This window comes from Pecten maximus, chromosome 3, assembly GCF_902652985.1.
Source record: "Pecten maximus chromosome 3, xPecMax1.1, whole genome shotgun sequence".
NCBI lineage: Eukaryota > Metazoa > Mollusca > Bivalvia > Pectinida > Pectinidae > Pecten > Pecten maximus.
Window position 1 is genome coordinate 537,497 of NC_047017.1, and position 19,897 is coordinate 557,393.

Sequence of the window (19,897 nt, forward strand, 5' to 3'; positions counted from 1 at the left end):
AAACAGTGTTTTATTTTTGCAACAACAAAATAATTTTGATAGTGTACATGGCTTTGGGGGATTAGAAAGCAAGCTGAAAGCTTACATGCAATGTACATGGTTACTACTAGCTGCGATATCACTCATCTCCATTTTGTTGTTATCGTTACAGATTTCTAATTGAAATAAAATCATTGCTATGAAATTGATTTCAATTCCATTTTCGTATTAATAGAGTTTGTTTCACTCCCAGATTCACTACAACAATTTGTAGATGCGATCTTTTCACTTTCATATTCACACCAACTATATACTAAATATATTGAAGTCATATAGATAAATATATTCAAAGTAATATCGTTATTGACGAATTTCGGCCTAAATTGGCCCAGGCGTAAATACTATTGTGATTCCGAGAAAGCTACGTACTCCCGGACTAGGTTTGATATCAAGAAGCCGTTCCTGGACAATCTATGATTAGATGTATGTATTCATAGAATTTCTCTAGGTATAAAATATATAACATTTTCTCTTATGTGAGATGGTATACAGCAGCTTATCGTGTAAGTAAATTCTGATTATCAACTACATATAGTTCGTTAAAGATTGTTTAAAATAATTTCATTTTGTGGTAAAGTCAATGTGATGTTTTATCTGTATCATTGGTTAAGTACGATTCGTTTTCCTGTGACATATTGTTATCTAATTGACAAAAACTATTTTTCTTTATTATCTGGAAAACAAATCAATAATGTAATGACGTTGTGAAGGGGCCACATACTGTGTTTGAACTGATCGTGGATTTATTGGGGGACTTATTTAAAGTGAACACTAAACAGATAAATTGGTTCTCTTTAGTGATAAGTTATTTGCGTCATGTGATCATGTAGACTTAATATCTTACTTTATAATACTGCTAGCCTTTCAGCATATGAAGATATCCATATAAGGTTACATTTTTCCTTATACAATGTTTGTGTTCATAGAAAACTGCTGTTATCAATAATGTTTGATATACTGCTCCTATATAGACGGATTTATCACACTGGTCCGATATAGACAGTGATTTATCATACTGCTCCTATATAGACAGTGATTTATCATACTGGTCCTATATAGACAGGGATTTATTATACTGGTCCGATATAGACAGGGATTTATCATACTGGTCCTATATAGACAGTGATTTATCATACTGGTCCTATATAGACAAGGATTTATCATACTGGTCCTATATAGACAGGGATTTATCATACTGGTCCTGTGTGGACAGTGATTTATCATACTGGTCCTGTGTAGACAGGGATTTATCATACTGGTCCGATATAGACAGTGATTTATCATACTGCTCCTATATAGACAGTGATTTATCATACTGGTCCTATATAGACAAGGATTTATCATACTGGTCCTATATAGACAGGGATTTATCATACTGGTCCTGTGTAGACAGTGATTTATCATACTGGTCCTGTGTAGACAGGGATTTATCATACTGGTCCTATATAGACAGGGATTTATCATACTGGTCCTATATAGACAGGGATTTATCATACTGGTCCTATATAGACAGGGATTTATCATTCTGGTCCTATATAGACAGGGATTTATCATACTGGTCCTATATAGACAAGGATTTATCATACTGGTCCTATATAGACAGGGATTTATCATACTGGTCCTATATAGACAGGGATTTATCATACTGGTCCTATATAGACAAGGATTTATCATACTGGTCCTATATAGACAGGGATTTATCATACTGGTCCTATATAGACAGGGATTTATCATACTGGTCCTATATAGACAGGGATTTATCATACTGGTCCTATATAGACAGGGATTTATCATTCTGGTCCTATATAGACAGGGATTTATCATACTGGTCCTATATAGACAGGGAGTTATCATACTAGTCCTATATAGACAGGGATTTATCATTCTGGTCCTATATAGACAGGGATTTATCATACTAGTCCTATATAGACAGGGATTTATCATACTAGTCCTATATAGACAGGGATTTATCATTCTGGTCCTATATAGACAGGGATTTATCATACTAGTCCTATATAGACAGGGATTTATCATACTAGTCCTATATAGACAGGGATTTATCATACTGGTCCTATGTAAATGGGGAAGTCCTTAACAAACAATTATTTGTAAAATAATTAATAAACGATGATTTGGTACCCGATCTAAACATTTTTAAATGATATTTTGAAGTTATCAGCATTTCTGTTTTGATAGTGGGTTGAGAATGAACAACGACTTTGACGTTGAGGTGGGCACGTCGGTAAATATCATTGACATTTGAGAGGCGCATTACGTAGATTCTTTATCACTGGATTATAATACAGCTATATACGTGAATATATCAATAGAAGTAAAGTATTATCCATTAAGATAATACATATTTGTGCACACATCCTGTGATAGGTGTAACATTGCATAGGTATTATTTGTTGACAGAGAGGAGTAGATATTATGGGAAACTCGCAACATTATAATAATTTGGTAGTTTCTCGCTGTGTCTCGAACAGTCTAAACGTTGTAGAATTCAACTTCGGTCCTTCAGGCTTTTAACAACAATAATTTAATATCAATCAAACGACATACTCTTCTATAGACTTATATCGACATATCAACAGTGATGGACTACGTCTAAGCTATAGGATCAGCGTGATTATTTCAATTTCCGTTTCGAGGATTTTCAATTTCTAGATAGTAACATTACTATTTCTGTCCGGTACTTACATGTCCCATGTGATTAAGTAATCCAAATTTTGTTTCCGATATCGTGACATCTGTAAGAGATTAGACGAGGGTTTCATTATTGAGTAGTTTCATTATTGATAGTTTCATTAGTAATAGTTTCCGTGGTCAATTTTTCATTCTATTTCTCATTTTGCTCGTTAATAACGTAATGTTGTTTAAGATTTCCCAGCATGGTGGGTAACATTAATGAAATAGAAGAGGCTCACCCAAGCTTTCCCCATGTCCAAATATACACTGTACCAATAAAAATCGGGTTTTATTTTGAAAATTGTTGTGGAGGGATGTTTGTTATATGATTTTTTTTTCATAGGAACAGGATTCAGTCTTCATTGAATTATTTAACTACATCCAAACAATATGTCTGATTCATACAGTGGCATCTGAGTATTTATTTCCTTAAAATATTTTCATATTCAAGAAATCATATACTAACTGAAGGGACGTTCGCAATCCAACATCTCCTGAAGGATTTCGCAAAAGTATAGGGAGACAAAAGCTAATACTACCAATGACAAAACAATCCAAGTATAACTAACATCTTAGTAATTTTGAATGTTTATTTTTTGTGAGTAAACATTCTGTTATTTAAATAACTCTGAACTGTACACAATTAAAATATCAATAGTACTAATGAATAGACAGAACTGTACGCAATTAAAATAACAATAGTTAAAACAAACATAAGTATCCAGAGATCAGACATGAAGCTATGTAATGTCCTTAACATCACGTGATATCTGAGTCCTTCAATATACATAACTGGATTAATAATTTCCATTTTATGACAATGAGTAGAAAAATACGCTGTTACTATCGACATTGATGTGTCGTGTAAGTCTAAGTATTACTCATTACCTATCTCGCTGTTTTATTAACCCGTGAGACACACTCGTTATTATCTCAGATGTCATATCCCCTGGTTTACATTTTTTAATATGTAACGTAGATAACATGGGTCATTTTTTTCTATTTTGTGTTCGTGACAGGTTATTTAATACTGCACACAGAATTGTGATAACTTATTTCAGGTTATTAACTATTACACACAGAATTGTGATCACTTATTTCAGGTTATTTACTATTACACACAGAATTGTGATAACTTATTTCAGGTTATTAACTAATACACACATAATCGTGATCACTTATTTCAGGTTATTAACTAATACACACATAATCGTGATCACTTATTTCACGTAAGAAATAGACAAAAAGCCGACCTTCATTGTATAATTGACCTATAACTACTGTTTTATCTTTAGGCATGTAGAGATCAATACATACAATGATTCGTATAGTAGTGTACATTGTAATCATGTCTAATTTATATATTGTGAGTTATAGGAATGTACTCGTATACTTTATCTAGGATAATTACACTGTAACCTTGTCAAATTAATTTATTGTGAGTTTTAGGAATACAACCGTATACTTTATCTAGGATAATTACACTGTAATCTTGTCAAATTAATTTATTGTGAGTTTTAGGAATACAACCGTATACTTTATCTAGGATAATTACACTGTAACCTTGTCAAATTAATTTATTGTGAGTTTTAGGAATACAACCGTATACTTTATCTAGGATAATTACATTATAATCTTGTCGAATGGCTAACCAACAAAATTGAGGAAAAGTGTTGTAATATCCGTAAGGTAGACGATTGCAAATTATCTGAAAAATACCTCACTTCTTTGAAGTTGCAGGGAGAGAGAATGGAGTGTCCTTTTTTCCATAATGATCAAAAATGAATAAAAATACGGGCTTTATTTTACTGACACAAATAAAAGTATTTGTTAAACTGATTAACAGTAAAAGAAATGTAAGAAATGCATTTTTGAAATCTATACTAAACAAAGAGGGAAATTTCCTGAATGTTGCATGTTGAGGATTTCCATTGTAACAAAACATCATAAGAAGTTATGATTCTAACAAATTGTAATAAAGACTTCGTGATTAACTTCGCTGTATTTCACGTTATAATTGTAACAGGACTTTTGGAGGGCAGTGTATATTGTGTGTTTTATGGATATACCCGTTTATCTTATTTAGGATAATTACACTGTAACCTTGTCTAATTTATTTATTGTGAGTTATAGGGATATACCCGTATAATTACACTGTAACCTTGTCTAATTTATTTATTGTGAGTTATAGGGATATACCCGTATAATTACACTGTAACCTTGTCTAATTTATTTATTGTGAGTTATAGGGATATACCCGTATAATTACACTGTAACCTTGTCTAATTTATTTATTGTGAGTTATAGGGATATACCCGTATAATTACACTGTAACCTTGTCTAATTTATTTATTGTGTGTTATAGGGATGTACCCGTATAATTACACTGTAACCTTGTCTAATTTATTTATTGTGAGTTATGGGGATATACCCGTATAATTACACTGTTACCTTGTCTAATTTATTTATTGTGAGTTATAGGGATATACCCGTATAATTACACTGTTACCTTGTCTAATTTATTTATTGTGAGTTATAGGGATATACCCGTATAATTACACTGTAACCTTGTCTAATTTATTTATTGTGTGTTATAGGGATGTACCCGTATAATTACACTGTAACCTTGTCTAATTTATTTATTGTGAGTTATGGGGATATACCCGTATAATTACACTGTTACCTTGTCTAATTTATTTATTGTGAGTTATAGGGATATACCCGTATAATTACACTGTTACCTTGTCTAATTTATTTATTGTGAGTTATAGGGATATACCCGTATAATTACACTGTAACCTTGTCTAATTTATTTATTGTGAGTTATAGGGATATACCCGTATATCTTATTTAGAATAATTACACTGTAACCTTGTCTAATTTATTTATTGTGAGTTATAGGGATATACCCGTTTATCTTATTTAGGATAATTACACTGTAACCTTTTCTAATTTATTTATTGTGAGTTATAGGGATATACCCGTATAATTACACTGTAACCTTGTCTAATTTATTTATTGTGAGTTATAGGGATATACTCGTATATCTTATTTAGGATAATGACATTGAATCATGTCTAATTTATTATGAGTATAGGGATATATCCGTATACTTTTTCTAGATAATAACATTGTGATCATGTCACGGTTAACTTAACGAATGTTCTCAATAACACCATCACTATAATTTGAGTGATATTTTATATCGTATTAGATGAATAAATTAATGTTTTACGGGTTATACGCACACACATTCTTTACATGTCCAGATGGTATACTTTAACATGCCAACATGCAGTTTTTTGTTTTGTTTTAACTTCCCTAAACTATGTGTATTTACTTTCCAAGAATCCGTTGAATGACTTCCCAATAATCTATGTTTTAACTTCCGCAGAATCTGTGTTTTTTACTTTCTGAAAATCCATGTTATGAGTCAGTTTCTGCGCACAAAAGATTTATCTATGGATCTGTTGAAATAAAAGAACACCCAATGCTTTACCTTATTTGTAATGTTAACTAAACTGTCAAGTTTGTAATGGTTGTGTGAATCTGATACCCCTAACATGACATATATCAGGGGCATTATCTGAAATACTAGTAAATGAATTGTTTGCCTGTTAAATCAAGCAACATGGCTTCACATATACCTATTAGTCGTGTTAAAGTTGTAGAGTATAACTATATTCTGTTACCATCTCGTGATCATTTTTCTGTAGTTACTGTCATTATATTTATTCATGGCGTGGAATGAATCCATGTGACCTTCATTTAGTATTGATGTGACTGATGAATTTATCCGCCTTTTCTGGTACATGGTAGTTCCGAAAATAATTGTATATGTCAGCTCTAACTGACGATACATATGACCTATATATTGTATATGTCGGCTCTAACTGACGATACATATGACCTATATATTGTATATGTCGGCTCTAACTGACGATACATTTGACCTATATATTGTGTATGTCAGCTCTAACTGACGAAACATATGACCTATATATTGTATATGTCAGCTCTAACTGACGATACATTTGACCTATATATTGTATATGTCAGCTCTAACTGACGATACATATGACCTATATATTCTCTGAATATTAAAATGAAAAAAAAAAGTCAATCAGAATTGATTTAGTTTTTCTTTTCTCTTCGTTATGCAGTCACTTTTACTGAGATATGATGATTCTCGCTACATGGGATTTCCATATTTACATGTCAAATAATTTATATACAATTCCTACTTATTGCGTCATGGAGCAGCATTTGCATTTTTTCGTATCTTTCCGTTGACGTACTACGTATCAAAATTTCCATTTTGTATTCAAATGTTTCGTTTTCGATATCGGTTTTTGAATTTCTGATGTTTTATATATATTCTGTATTGTAACTGGTATTCCACTACGGAAACACCGATTTTTGTTTTTGTCAGTTAAAAGCATATGAGTTGGACAGTAGCCAATTACTACGAAAAGTCCTGCTTTTTCAAAAATGTAATGACTATTACGGTTTTCCAATGATAAGACAGCGGCACTGGACGTACTTAAGGAATGTTTTTCCAATATTTTGAGTGGGTTGGGTACTTACGTAACGCATGGTTCCTGGTCATTTGTCGAAGATCATAACTGACCGTAATAAATATGATATAGTATTAATAATTCTTCTTTCTCTAGTCATTCTGTAATTCCGTAGGTCCGTAGAGAGGACCGAGAAATACTGTGTTTACTTCATAAGCTTTGTTTACTTACTACATGTGTAGTTATATTATTATGACGGATAAGTCATGTGCTCGTTCTGCCTTCAAAATAACCATTTATCTAACGTGTAACCTCTCACCATGGCATGTATAATCGATTTTGATTAAATCTTTGTTCAGCATGTTACTACATGTGTCAATCATATCAAGTTTAATGAGAATATTTAAATCAATGTGATATGTTTTATGTAGATTCTGATTCGATTTAATCTAAAATGTAACGACATTTGCACGAAGCAAGTGGAATAACGATATTACCGTGGTACTAGTATTCCTGCCATGTGACCTTACAGTCGTACTTACGGGTATAACAGAGAACTGGCGATGGTGAACTGTGTGTTAGAAGGTTTGGGAGATACCCCGGAACCCCTGAGATGTAGTAATGATTTTATTTGTGTACCACGTGCCTCACCCGAGTTGAGTTTCATATCATGTAAAAATTATTTCAATGGAAGTAATAACGTAATCCTTGACCTATAATTTCCAGATATGCATCTAGGAATCCCCCTGTCAAACTCGAGCGAGCACGTGATACATATGACCTAGATCCAGGTACTGCGTGGGTAGACTGACTATACGGGAAGTTTTGATACGTTATTTGGCACGTACTGTTTATCTTATAGAAACTGTAAAACTGTAAAATGTTTACAACAAAGAAACTTTATTTGTCAAACGGAAACGGAACACTTGTCACTGAAATAAGTTTGCGTGGAAATCATCACTGAAAAGATTGTGAAGTGATTGAGACCGAATATTTTGTAATTTGATGTTTGACAAATGGAAATTCAATGCACTAAAATAAGGTTGTGACGTATTCGGGAGTTACGAAAGGAAGGTTTACATGAACCATGTTGATATATTTAGGATAACTTCCTTTACATTTGAAAATTTTAAAAGGGTTCATTCCCTGTCATACTGACTATAAAACAGACAATTTGTTTTAAAATATGCAACATACTATAAATGGTAGGCAGTTTAAAATTCAAAAACAAAAAAGGTACTTGAGTCCGTTTTTTAAATTTCATGTGCTGTCAAAATGTAAAAAGGAAACATAAATCTTATACTAACAAGGCAATTAATGATGAATATGAAATCAACAATTTGTTAGTGTTATTGAACAAAACATTAATGAATGTGTCTGTTCTATGTATTGATAATTCCTTAATTATTCTGAAAATGGATTTTTTTGTGTACGATCACCATAATAGTCAAATACGTGTCACATATCGACGATATGATTATTCTCATTTTCCTTGACAAAAATTGTGTTTTCTACATATTATAGATTTATACGGGAAAAATTACGTTTCCAAGGAATAAATAGTTAAACAAAGATAGATGAATGAATAAAAATTTTATTATGATTTTCAGAAATGGCAACGGTGTCTACAGATTCTTTCTCGTTATCCATACAGCAGACACCGAAGGGACACCCCTCCTTTGTGAATCTTGACACGAAACATAAATGTCTCCTGTGCAGGTAGTTCATCGTCACATTAGTATGATACGCTATGTTGAAACATACAAACAGGAATATGGCAATTTGTGTTGACATTTTTTCTTGATATCGTTAATTCAATTAGTAATATAGAAATATTGTGAAATGAATTATTGATATAATTAAATGATTTTTTTAATATTCGTTGATAAGTCGATTACTAATATTATTTTTTCTTCGATATCATTGACTGCCTCTTTTTCTACAACAGCTTGTCATGTAGGAAGCTCTATTATATACTGTAGACCCCCGTTTTAGCCTGCGTGTAAGTGGAAGAAAATTATTAATTTACTTAATAGAAACGGAAAATAGTCCAATGGAGACAACCATTTATTATTACTTATTTATTCACACACCCCTGGAGTATTCATGAAAAACAACCAAATGTGTGAAGACAGAAGTACCTTTCCATCACCATGATCTGTACCGCCCAGCATTTTGGTAATTGTTGAGCTCTCTAGTATTTTATTTATAGACACAGCAGAGTCCCCCAGTCGTTCGTTCATGTTATAAGTATTTGCCGTACCTGTGCTATGCACCGGGACCATTATACAAAACGGTATTTAAAAAAAAATTATGACTGTAATTTATAAATTCATTGACCCCAAAAGGTATAAACAACACACATAAATAGTATATATACGTGCTCATTGTAGGCCTAAATGTATGTCGAACTGAACCTTCGTTATAACGCCACTCCCATTACACCGCCGAAATCGGCACGGGGCAAAATGTGCCTGTATACGGGGGACGACTGCATTTAATATGTTAAGCCTAATAAATCAATCACGATGACCAAATATTATTTCAGAGATGTGCTTCGGGATGCAGTACAAACCCTTTGTGGACACAGGATGTGTGAGGTGTGCGCTTTTAAAGTGGTCGATGAGCCGCCTCCCAGGAGGTGCCCGGGGAAGGACGACATGTGTGTGCCTAATCTGAGAACGGAAGAGGTATAGCTTGTTTGGTAGGATAGACTTACTGTAGATGTGATATGATTGATCAAGTTTGATGTTTTACAGATAACAGTGACCTTTTATCTTTAACCATCCATCTTTGCTAGCACAGGCTTCTGATTGCGTTTCACTCCACCAACCAACTTTGGCAGAGTGTAACATAATCAGAAGCCTTAGGCTAGCGAAGATGTTGACCATCCTTTGTAGAGTTTGAAATCAAGGACACTATAGACTCTTCATTATTGATCCTTACATCGACTTTTACTTACAACATGGCCAGTAGGGAGAACTTACAAATAAGCTATATTAACAATTCGGAAATTGAAATATCACGCTTATCATATTCAATATTCAGCTCACCTGCCCAATGGGCAAGAGAGCTTATGCCGTGGTGCGACGTCCTTCGTCCGTCCGGCGTCAACTTTTTCCATTTAAACAGAGACCTAATATTGGACCTGTAGCATGCTAGAGTAAAGCTGATTCGATATCCAAGGTCTTGGTCCCACAATTTCCGTGAGTGATGCCAACTACTGACGGATACATTATCAACACAAGGTTTCGAGAGATGCATTTCGAATCTATGAAAAAGTTGTATTGTCGACATCATGACCTTATAAGGAAATATTCCATTTCCTTATGCGATATGAAGTCGTGTTAGATGGTTCCGTTGTTATCACCCTACCGCTCATTTGAGGTTGTGAATTACCCGTTGTTGACCAGATTTGTAGTGCGGGTGTCGTGGACGCTTACTATGCCGGAACACCCGGTCGTATTATTTTCGCGTTTTACATATATTTCCTAATGACTAAATTCAAACAAACTTATGTCTATGCACATATCTATTATCTATATTTAAGTAAACTAATAATAATTGTTATAATAAAAAAGGATGAAAGAATTCTTTTTACATACATGTACTTCAAATGATCAATCAATTTTTGTTAATTTTCCCCAGATTTTCCGAGATCCTAGCGCCAGGCGTGAAATCGCTGCTCTCCTTGTATACTGTTCTAATAAAGACCAAGGATGTATAGAAGAATTACAATGGAAACAACTAGAGGTAATCATTAAGTGGAGGTTGTCAGTCTTACCCCGACTTGTCAGATATTGGTTTTATTGAATCAGTCGTGAGAACCATTAACTATAGACAACAAAATTACTATAGTAACCAAAGAAAATAGCAATATGATCCGAAAACAAAAAAGTTAACAATATTATCTAAAGACAAAGGTAAACAACATTATATAAAGACAAAGGTAAACAACACTATATAAAGACAAAGGTAAACAACACTATATAAAGACAAAGGTAAACAACACAATATAAAGACACGGGTAAACAACACTATACAAAGACACGGGTAAACAACACTATATAAAGACAAGGGTAAACAACACTATATAAAGACAAAGGTAAACAACACTATATAAAGACAAAGGTAAACAACATTATATAAAGACAAAGGTAAACAACACTATATAAAGACAAAGGTAAACAACACTATATAAAGACAAAGGTAAACAACATTATATAAAGACAAAGGTAAACAACACTATATAAAGACAAAGGTAAACAACACTATATGAAGACAAAGGTAAACAACACTATATAAAGACAAAGGTAAACAACACTATATAAAGACACGGGTAAACAACACTATATAAAGACAAAGGTAAATAACATAATCTAAAGACAAGGGTAAACAACACTATATAAAGACAAAGGTAAACAACACTATATAAAGACAAAGGTAAGCAACATTATCTAAAGACAAAGGTAAACAACATTATCTAAAGACAAAGGTAAACAACACTATATAAAGACAAAGGTAAACAACACTATATAAAGACAAAGGTTAACAACACTATATAAAGACACGGGTAAACAACACTATATGAAGACAAAGGTAAACAACACTATATAAAGACAAAGGTAAACAACACTATATAAAGACAAAGGTAAACAACACTATATAAAGACAAGGGTAAACAACATTATCTAAAGACAAAGGTGAACAACACTATAAGAAGACAAGGGTAAACAACACTATATAAAGACAAAGGTAAACAACATTATATAAAGACAAGGGTAAACAACACTATATAAAGACAAAGGTAAACAACACTATATAAAGACAAGGGTAAACAACACTATATAAAGACACGTGTAAACAACACTATATAAAGACAAAGGTAAACAACACTATATAAAGACAAAGGTAAACAACACTATATAAAGACAAGGGTAAACAACATTATCTAAAGACAAAGGTAAACAACATTATCTAAAGACAAAGGTAAACAACACTATATAAAGACAAAGGTAAACAACACCATATATAGACAAAGTAAACAACATTATCTCAAGACAAAGATAAACAACATAATCTAAAGACAAAGGTAAACAACACTATATAAAGACAAAGGTAAACAACATTATCTAAAGACAAAGGTAAACAACACCATATAAAGACAAAGGTAAACAACACTATATAAAGACAAGGGTAAACAACACTATATAAAGACAAAGGTAAACAACACTATATAAAGACAAAGGTAAACAACACTATATAAAGACAAAGGTAAACAACACTATATAAAGACAAGGGTAAGCAACATTATCTGAAGACAAGGGTAAACAACACTATATAAAGACAAGGGTAAACAACACTATATAAAGACAAAGGTAAACAACACTATATAAAGACAAAGGTAAACAACACTATATAAAGACAAGGGTAAGCAACATTATATAAAGACAAAGGTAAACAACAGTATATAAAGACAAAGGTGAACAACAGTATATAAAGACAAGGGTAAACAACATTATATAAAGACAAAGGTGAACAACACCATATAAAGACAAGGGTTAACAACATTATATAAAGACAAAGGTAAACAACAGTATATAAAGACAAAGGTGAACAACACCATATAAAGACAAGGGTAAACAACATTATATAAAGACAAAGTTAAACACATTATCTAAAGACAAAAGTTAACAATATTAGCTTAAGACAAGCTATATTTAAATCAAAAGCTAGCTAAGATATAGAAATGCATCTAAATAACATCATCAAATGGTACACATAGTATAGATATACATCTAATTAACATTATCAAATGGTACACATGGTATAGAAATACATCTAATTAACATTATCAAATGGTACACATAATATAGAAATACATCTAATTAACATTATCAAATGGTACACATGGTATAGACATACATCTTATTATACCAACAAATGATACTCAAGATAAAGAAATATATCTTATTAACATCATCAAAAGAAAAAATCTTAATAACATGCATGTTTCTCACACGACTGCTTAAAAGTGATATACAAAATGTTTAGACGGAGTACAAGTAACAAAGTTACATACAAAATGTATAGACGGAGTACAAGTAACAAAGTTACATACAAAATGTATAGACGGAGTACAAGTAACAAAGTTACATACAAAATGTATAGACGGAGTACAAGTAACAAAGTTACATACAAAATGTATAGACGGAGTACAAGTAACAAAGTTACATACAAAATGTATAGACGGAGTACAAGTAACAAAGTTACATTCAAAATGTATAGACGGAGGATGATGTTCAAAAGTTTAAGGGGATGGTAATAGCGCAAAGTATGTAATTCGTTGTTATTTATTATTTTTTTCAATCAATCTTTATTGAAGAGGTAACGTCTTTTAATATTTAGTCTTAGAATGATGTCAAACGAGATCGCTTGTTGAATGAACGATAATATATTCGACTGTTATAAGCCTGAAATCTGAAGAGAGTGAATTTATTTAAGAGGAAATGTTGTTCTGCACAGGGACATAACATGCACTGTTACTACAAACCTGTACAGTGTAGCTTTGTAAATAATGGGTGTAATGTACGGACTCTCAAAAAGGACCTTGAGGAACATCTGGAGCAATGTCAATATAGATACGTGCTTTGTTCCTTCTGTCAGGAGGAGGTCATCTTCAATCAAAAACAGGTAATGGTACTTTCAATCCGTTGAATTATTAAATTATGATTGCTAGATATAAATTAATGAATAAAACAGTAGATAATAACGTGCAATAACATATAATTGGCGCAACGTATTTGTATAGGTTTTCCAAATAGTTGTTATCTAAAACGAGCAAGGGTTTCATTAATTACTGTTTCTAAAATCTAATTATTATATTTAAAACTACATAAGGTAGTGAAGTGATGTTCAGTTTATCTAAGACAACAATGTTTCATATAAAATTGTATATTTCAGATGTTCGATATATTTTTTCAGGATCATGAATCAATCCAGTGTATTAATTACCCTATTGCCTGCACGAACAGTTGCGATATTACCTACTTACCAAGAAAAGAGGTAGGTGGTGACTTAATCATGCAGTTATTTCATGATATCGGGTAAAGATAAAATCTAAAGACAAAATTATTCCACGAATAAAGTTGAAGTACATAATTCAGGAACCATTACTTTTGGTTTCAGAGTATAATGATATGAAAATCATGTGACTTTACAACAGAGTTAACATGCATACATGCATGGCATTATAAATTCTTGATTGAATCTGGTCACCAGAATAGAATAGCATGTAGTAAATAATGTTTTATTATTTCAAATATAAGATGAAGGATCACGAACAGGGATGTCCGAACAGACCATTTCACTGTAAGTTTTCAAATGTGGGATGTGATTTTTCAGTAAGTATAATACGTTTAATACGATTAGATTCGTTACCATTCAAATTTTAATACCCGTAAATTATTACGTAGTATGTAACAGCTCGCAATTAGTGTTGTACGAATTTTTTGTCGTTTAGAACTTGCTGTATTTGCGTTTTAGCTAGTTGCATATTAGAATCCACTATGACATTTATGGTTCACAATCTGGCCCTAGGGATTACAAGAAGCGGTGAGGAAACATGAAGAGGAATCATTTGACCAACACCTAGAGCTGATCACTGTGTATACGGCCAGTATTGACCTCCAAAGTATGGAGATCCGGAGGGAACTACAAGTAAGTGTATTGTCACGATCGAAATCAAGGAAGACTTTTGACCCAGAATGTGTATCACAATGTAAAATCATAGTCAAAGATTAAGAATGTCGTTTTTCAGTTTTTAAATTCCATAGCCATATTTTTTGTTAATTAACTCTTTTTGAATATGTTTTATTAGAGCTCATGTCGTACATAATTTGCTATTAATCATACACAGGAAAAGGTCATGGGCTTCAGATAACAGTGTATATCAACTGTATAAAAAATATCCTACAGTCGAAATTCTTTCTGTATTAGGTATTCCGAAGTCAACAGGGGTTGTAATTATTTTTATGTAATATGGTTTGTGTTTATTGTGAACTAATTCAGTAAGCAATAAAACGCGAATTCAACGATTAAATGGTACCGTTATTATTTCAGGAAACCACCGTTAACCACAAATAGCATTTAAAGTGTATATGTTTATATATTTCTGTGTTGCTGGGAATGTGCTGTTGTTTTATTATGAATGGAAATATCAACGCTGTGGTCTCGAATTAAACAAAAAAGATAAATGTAATATGATAGTCTCCTGACTGCGATATAAACATTAACGTCATTAAATAGATTGATCAATGAAATGTTATTTCCTAGGATATCTCTAAAAGTCGAGACAGTTCCAAAAATACAGTTGACAAATATCTTTGGGAAATGACGAGCTTAAGAGAGGACATGGACTCCAAGAAAAAAGCGATAAAGGATATCAAGGTATGTTAGTGTATTTACTGTATTGGTGGTAATATGATCGGCGTTTCTCATCTCGTTGAATGGTCCGTCATATGAGAGTTGATTGAAATCTAAATTATGAACTATTTAAAGTTGCAATGCGTTGCTCAAGCTGAACAACTAATCCACTTGGAGAGAAGACTGAAGGATTCCGCGGGGAAAGATATGGTGGAGAAACAAGGGAGAGACATAAAAACTCTTCAGTGCGGACAGACAGACATCTCAGACAGGGTGACACGGCTTGAGCAGAGTGGTCTGGCTGGTGGTTATTGGCACGTAGCCGAAGGTTAGTACTTTTGAATACTACACTGCAATTTGCCATTTGTATCAATTCCTTACTCAAATATAGGCCGGCGGGACTTCCGGAGATCAGACATTTGAATTTGAATTCGTTCGTATGTTCATGTTTTCTTCTGCGATGTACAATTTGAAGATTACATCATTTGGTTAGTATTCGACAAATCAAAGGCAAATGCAAAATAATTACAAAGAAATCTCTGTAAATCACTTTTAATGGGCAATATCACAACCGGAGTTTGACTTACGGAATATCGTTGATCATCTAAAATAGAGCCCAGAAGAAGCGGAGAGACCTAGATATGCAGAAATATAATATTTCATGCGAATGATTGGTTGGAAATTAACAGGAAATACTGTTGTGTTATTTCTATTCAAAATATATCTTATTTCGTACATGCAATTCTAAAGGCGATGTCGACAGCCAACTACAGAATCACGAAAGACAAATCGGGCTTATGGATATCCGCCTTTCTGAATTAGACTTGCGACTTGAGATTCAGGAAACAGCATCGTTGAATGGTGTTTTGATGTGGAAAATACAGGATTACAGGAGACGGAAACAGGAAGCAGTAAATGGCAGGACACTTTCTTTATTTAGTCAGCCCTTTTACACCAGTCAATTTGGCTATAAAATGTGTGCTAGGGTCTACCTAAATGGCGATGGTATTGGAAAAGGTACACACATGTCGCTGTTCTTTGTGGTGATGAGAGGCGATTTTGACTCTCTACTGCCTTGGCCCTTTCAACAGAATGTGTCCATGATATTACTGAATCAGGATACGGGAACTAAGAGGTTGTCGGATTCTTTTAGACTTGATCCAAACAGCAGCAGTTTTAGACGGCCACAGACAGAAATGAATATTGCATCAGGTTGTCCTGTATTTGTATCTCACTCAGTGCTTGAGACAATAACCTACCTCCTCGAAGATACACTATTTATCAAGATTGAAGTGGATACGAATGGCATCAATCCACCATAATCATATCAGACTTGGAGTTGTGTATAAAATGAAGTTTTGCTACATAACAGAACACTCTAGTCTTTGTCCCTCGTCTGATATTTGTCAGAATTGCTTTGTCTTAAGTGTGCTTTGCATATGTATTATAAGATACTCTATGTAAAAAAATATATCTGTATATTTCATTTTGATAAACCGTTTGACTAAGATGTAGATTTGAAATTGTCTATTTGACATCGTACGACGTCGGTTGACATTGACAAAAATGTGTATTTAGGTACAGCAAGCGATGGCAGGTGATACATGTAGGATGATATTTGAACAATTCAGCTGCTACTGTTTTGATTGTAGCTTGCACAGGTGGTGGCCTTCAGAGAAACAACATTCTATGTACTGTGTACTGATATTTGATACCATAGTAACATGTGGGGTCACTGAACAAATTGTTCGTACATGCTGCAGAATGAGGCTGGCTACTTTTAAATATTTAAATTGTGTTTGTAGTTGTTTACATAATGTGTCGACCCAATGAGGCAATGCGATTGTTTATAATAAATATCTGGTTTATTCCTGATATGAGCTGTGTATGTTTATGTATAGACACATATTTATGTATAGTAATGGATGCCGATAGCGCATTTCATTAATTGCATCTCAACAGTTTAAGAGATTTAATCAATTAATGTCGATAAAAAACATTTCATTTGAAGACATGTCAATACATTTTATTAGCCGGGGTAGTAAGTTCTTATATATTCTTTAGTCATTGAACACTGATAAGATAAGTTTTTCGTCCATAAAGTATGAGACTGACACCAATAACAGATATCAAATCGACAGGGCGGGGGAGTGCGACTGAGGCCGAAATAGTTTCATTGGAATTACATAATCACTATTCTGTTAAAAACATATTACTTGGAACTCAGCGGGTTTGTATCTGTCTAGTCCCGACGAGTGGGAGTCACAAGCCTGGTGTGACTGTCTTTAAATAGTCATGGGAACGTTATCGTACGACGTGAACTGCATATCTCAGTATTTTAAATTCCCTACGTACTTGACCTAGTTGAGCAAATCAATGGGACAGGGGAAGTTCAGTCCTCTCCGCGTATTGATATACCGGCTTATGATAAATTAATCAATCATTTCGAGCTACCTGTATAGTGTTGCATATACTTATGTAATGCTAAATGACGGGTTTCGTCAAAGCTCCCAATTATTTTGTTAATGGCAAATGAATGGTTGTTAGGGCTTGTTAACATTTCCGTTTTTTACACAAAGTTCGCAGTATTTATCTAAATACGGGGAAGTGTTGACTAGTGATTTCTACAATCGTTAAGCGTGTACTCATTGAGTAGCCTCTGAGTGGGCGGTGAATATCCTTGTCGGTAGGTCTCAAAGTCTCCAAAACACGTGGGTGTCAATGTACATTATGAGGCGCGGATATATCTTCCATGTCACTGCTCTCCTCTTCAAAGTTCGCCCACATACAATATTATGAAATTACAGTGTGTGTACCTGTGTGAATACATATGCACACATGTTGCAACTTTATCTAGAAGACAGTCCCAGGTACATGTAGTTCAATGGACAATTTAGTCAAGGATGCTTTTTATCATTCAAACAGAATCGAAAAATAATATATATCAAAACTAAATAATCCACAGTTAATAGTTATCTGCTACGTAGCTAATGTCCAGTATGGTCAGTTTACTTCTATGTTACTGCTCTCTTCATCAAAGTTCGCCCAAATACAATGTAATGTTCGTATGTTAATACTTAGATCTGATTATTGATGTACATGTATCACAATTGATATATTAACTGATGGATAATTATTTTGATTATCCAAATCGACTAATACAAGATTTATTTACAATCTGCAGACATAGGGGCCGAGGGGGAATTCGTGTTCATGAAAAAAATACCGATAAGTTAATACAATTCAGGAATTTTTACCACAGGAAGTAGACATTATATATATGTGATAAATGGTGATATACTGCTATAAAAACCGAAACCATAACGTGACTAATTTTATTCAGTATTCCTACCTTCTAATATATATATCAACTATCGATTCACAGCGATGTCATTTTGTTAAACCTTTTAGTTATATCATTTATCTATATATTTATTTATTTACTTTTACCAAATGTTCACCACCTAAGATGTTTTCTAATTAATTATTATATACCCTCGGCAAATTAATTATCTACCGATATTTTCCGTTGTTTATACCTACTGAATTTGTGTAACTGTTCCATGTTCTATGTCTATATGAGAGAAAGAGACAGACAGACAGAGAGAAAGAGAGAGAGAGAGAGAAAGAGAGAAAGAGAGAGAGACAGAGAGAGAGAGAGAGAGAGAGAGAGAGAGAGAGAGAGAGAGAGAGAGATACCGTTTTAAAACATGAAAAAAAATAAAAACAAGACCTTTGATATTCGTAAAGCCAAATACTTAATTTTGAATGTTAGTATAATTAATAGTCTATACTGTTTATATAACATGCATATTGTGTCAATATTATTAGTATTATGTGTTATAGCTTTGTATGAGTCCGTTGAAGAGGGTTGTACAAATCCGGTACTTGAATAAACTTTACGTAACTTGATGATGTAATAAACACAGGACTCAGACTCCTGTTCAATGGTCGTTACGAATGATATAATTACATGTATATAAACAGTGGGCTTGTTACTGTGTGTCTCAATCCTTTGATTTTAGTGATATTTCTCACTTAATAGACCATCCCTTTTCAGTTTTATTCCTCGTGAATGTCAGATATATGTTGTTAATCAAACTGAGGAATTTTGTAACTTCATTTATTCATATAAATGACACTTTTGTCCTCACGTCCAAGTGACAATGACAAAATCAGGGCTAAATATATATCGATGTTCATGCTGTTCAACTCTTGTTACACAT

At 33.1% G+C, this 19,897-nt stretch overlaps 1 protein-coding gene across 1 annotated transcript; it reads left to right on the top strand.

The window, feature by feature from the left end:
• Positions 1-8,859: 8,859 nt before the first annotated feature.
• Positions 8,860-19,289, top strand: LOC117322882 (TNF receptor-associated factor 3-like). The gene is made up of 10 exons (XM_033877819.1): positions 8,860-8,966; positions 9,796-9,937; positions 10,896-11,000; positions 13,773-13,940; positions 14,232-14,312; positions 14,576-14,650; positions 14,847-14,966; positions 15,582-15,695; positions 15,807-15,999; positions 16,422-19,289. The coding sequence occupies exons 1-10, from the start codon at positions 8,860-8,862 to the stop codon at positions 16,991-16,993; spliced, it is 1,677 nt and encodes a 558-aa protein (XP_033733710.1). The 3' UTR covers positions 16,994-19,289.
• Positions 19,290-19,897: the final 608 nt, after the last annotated feature.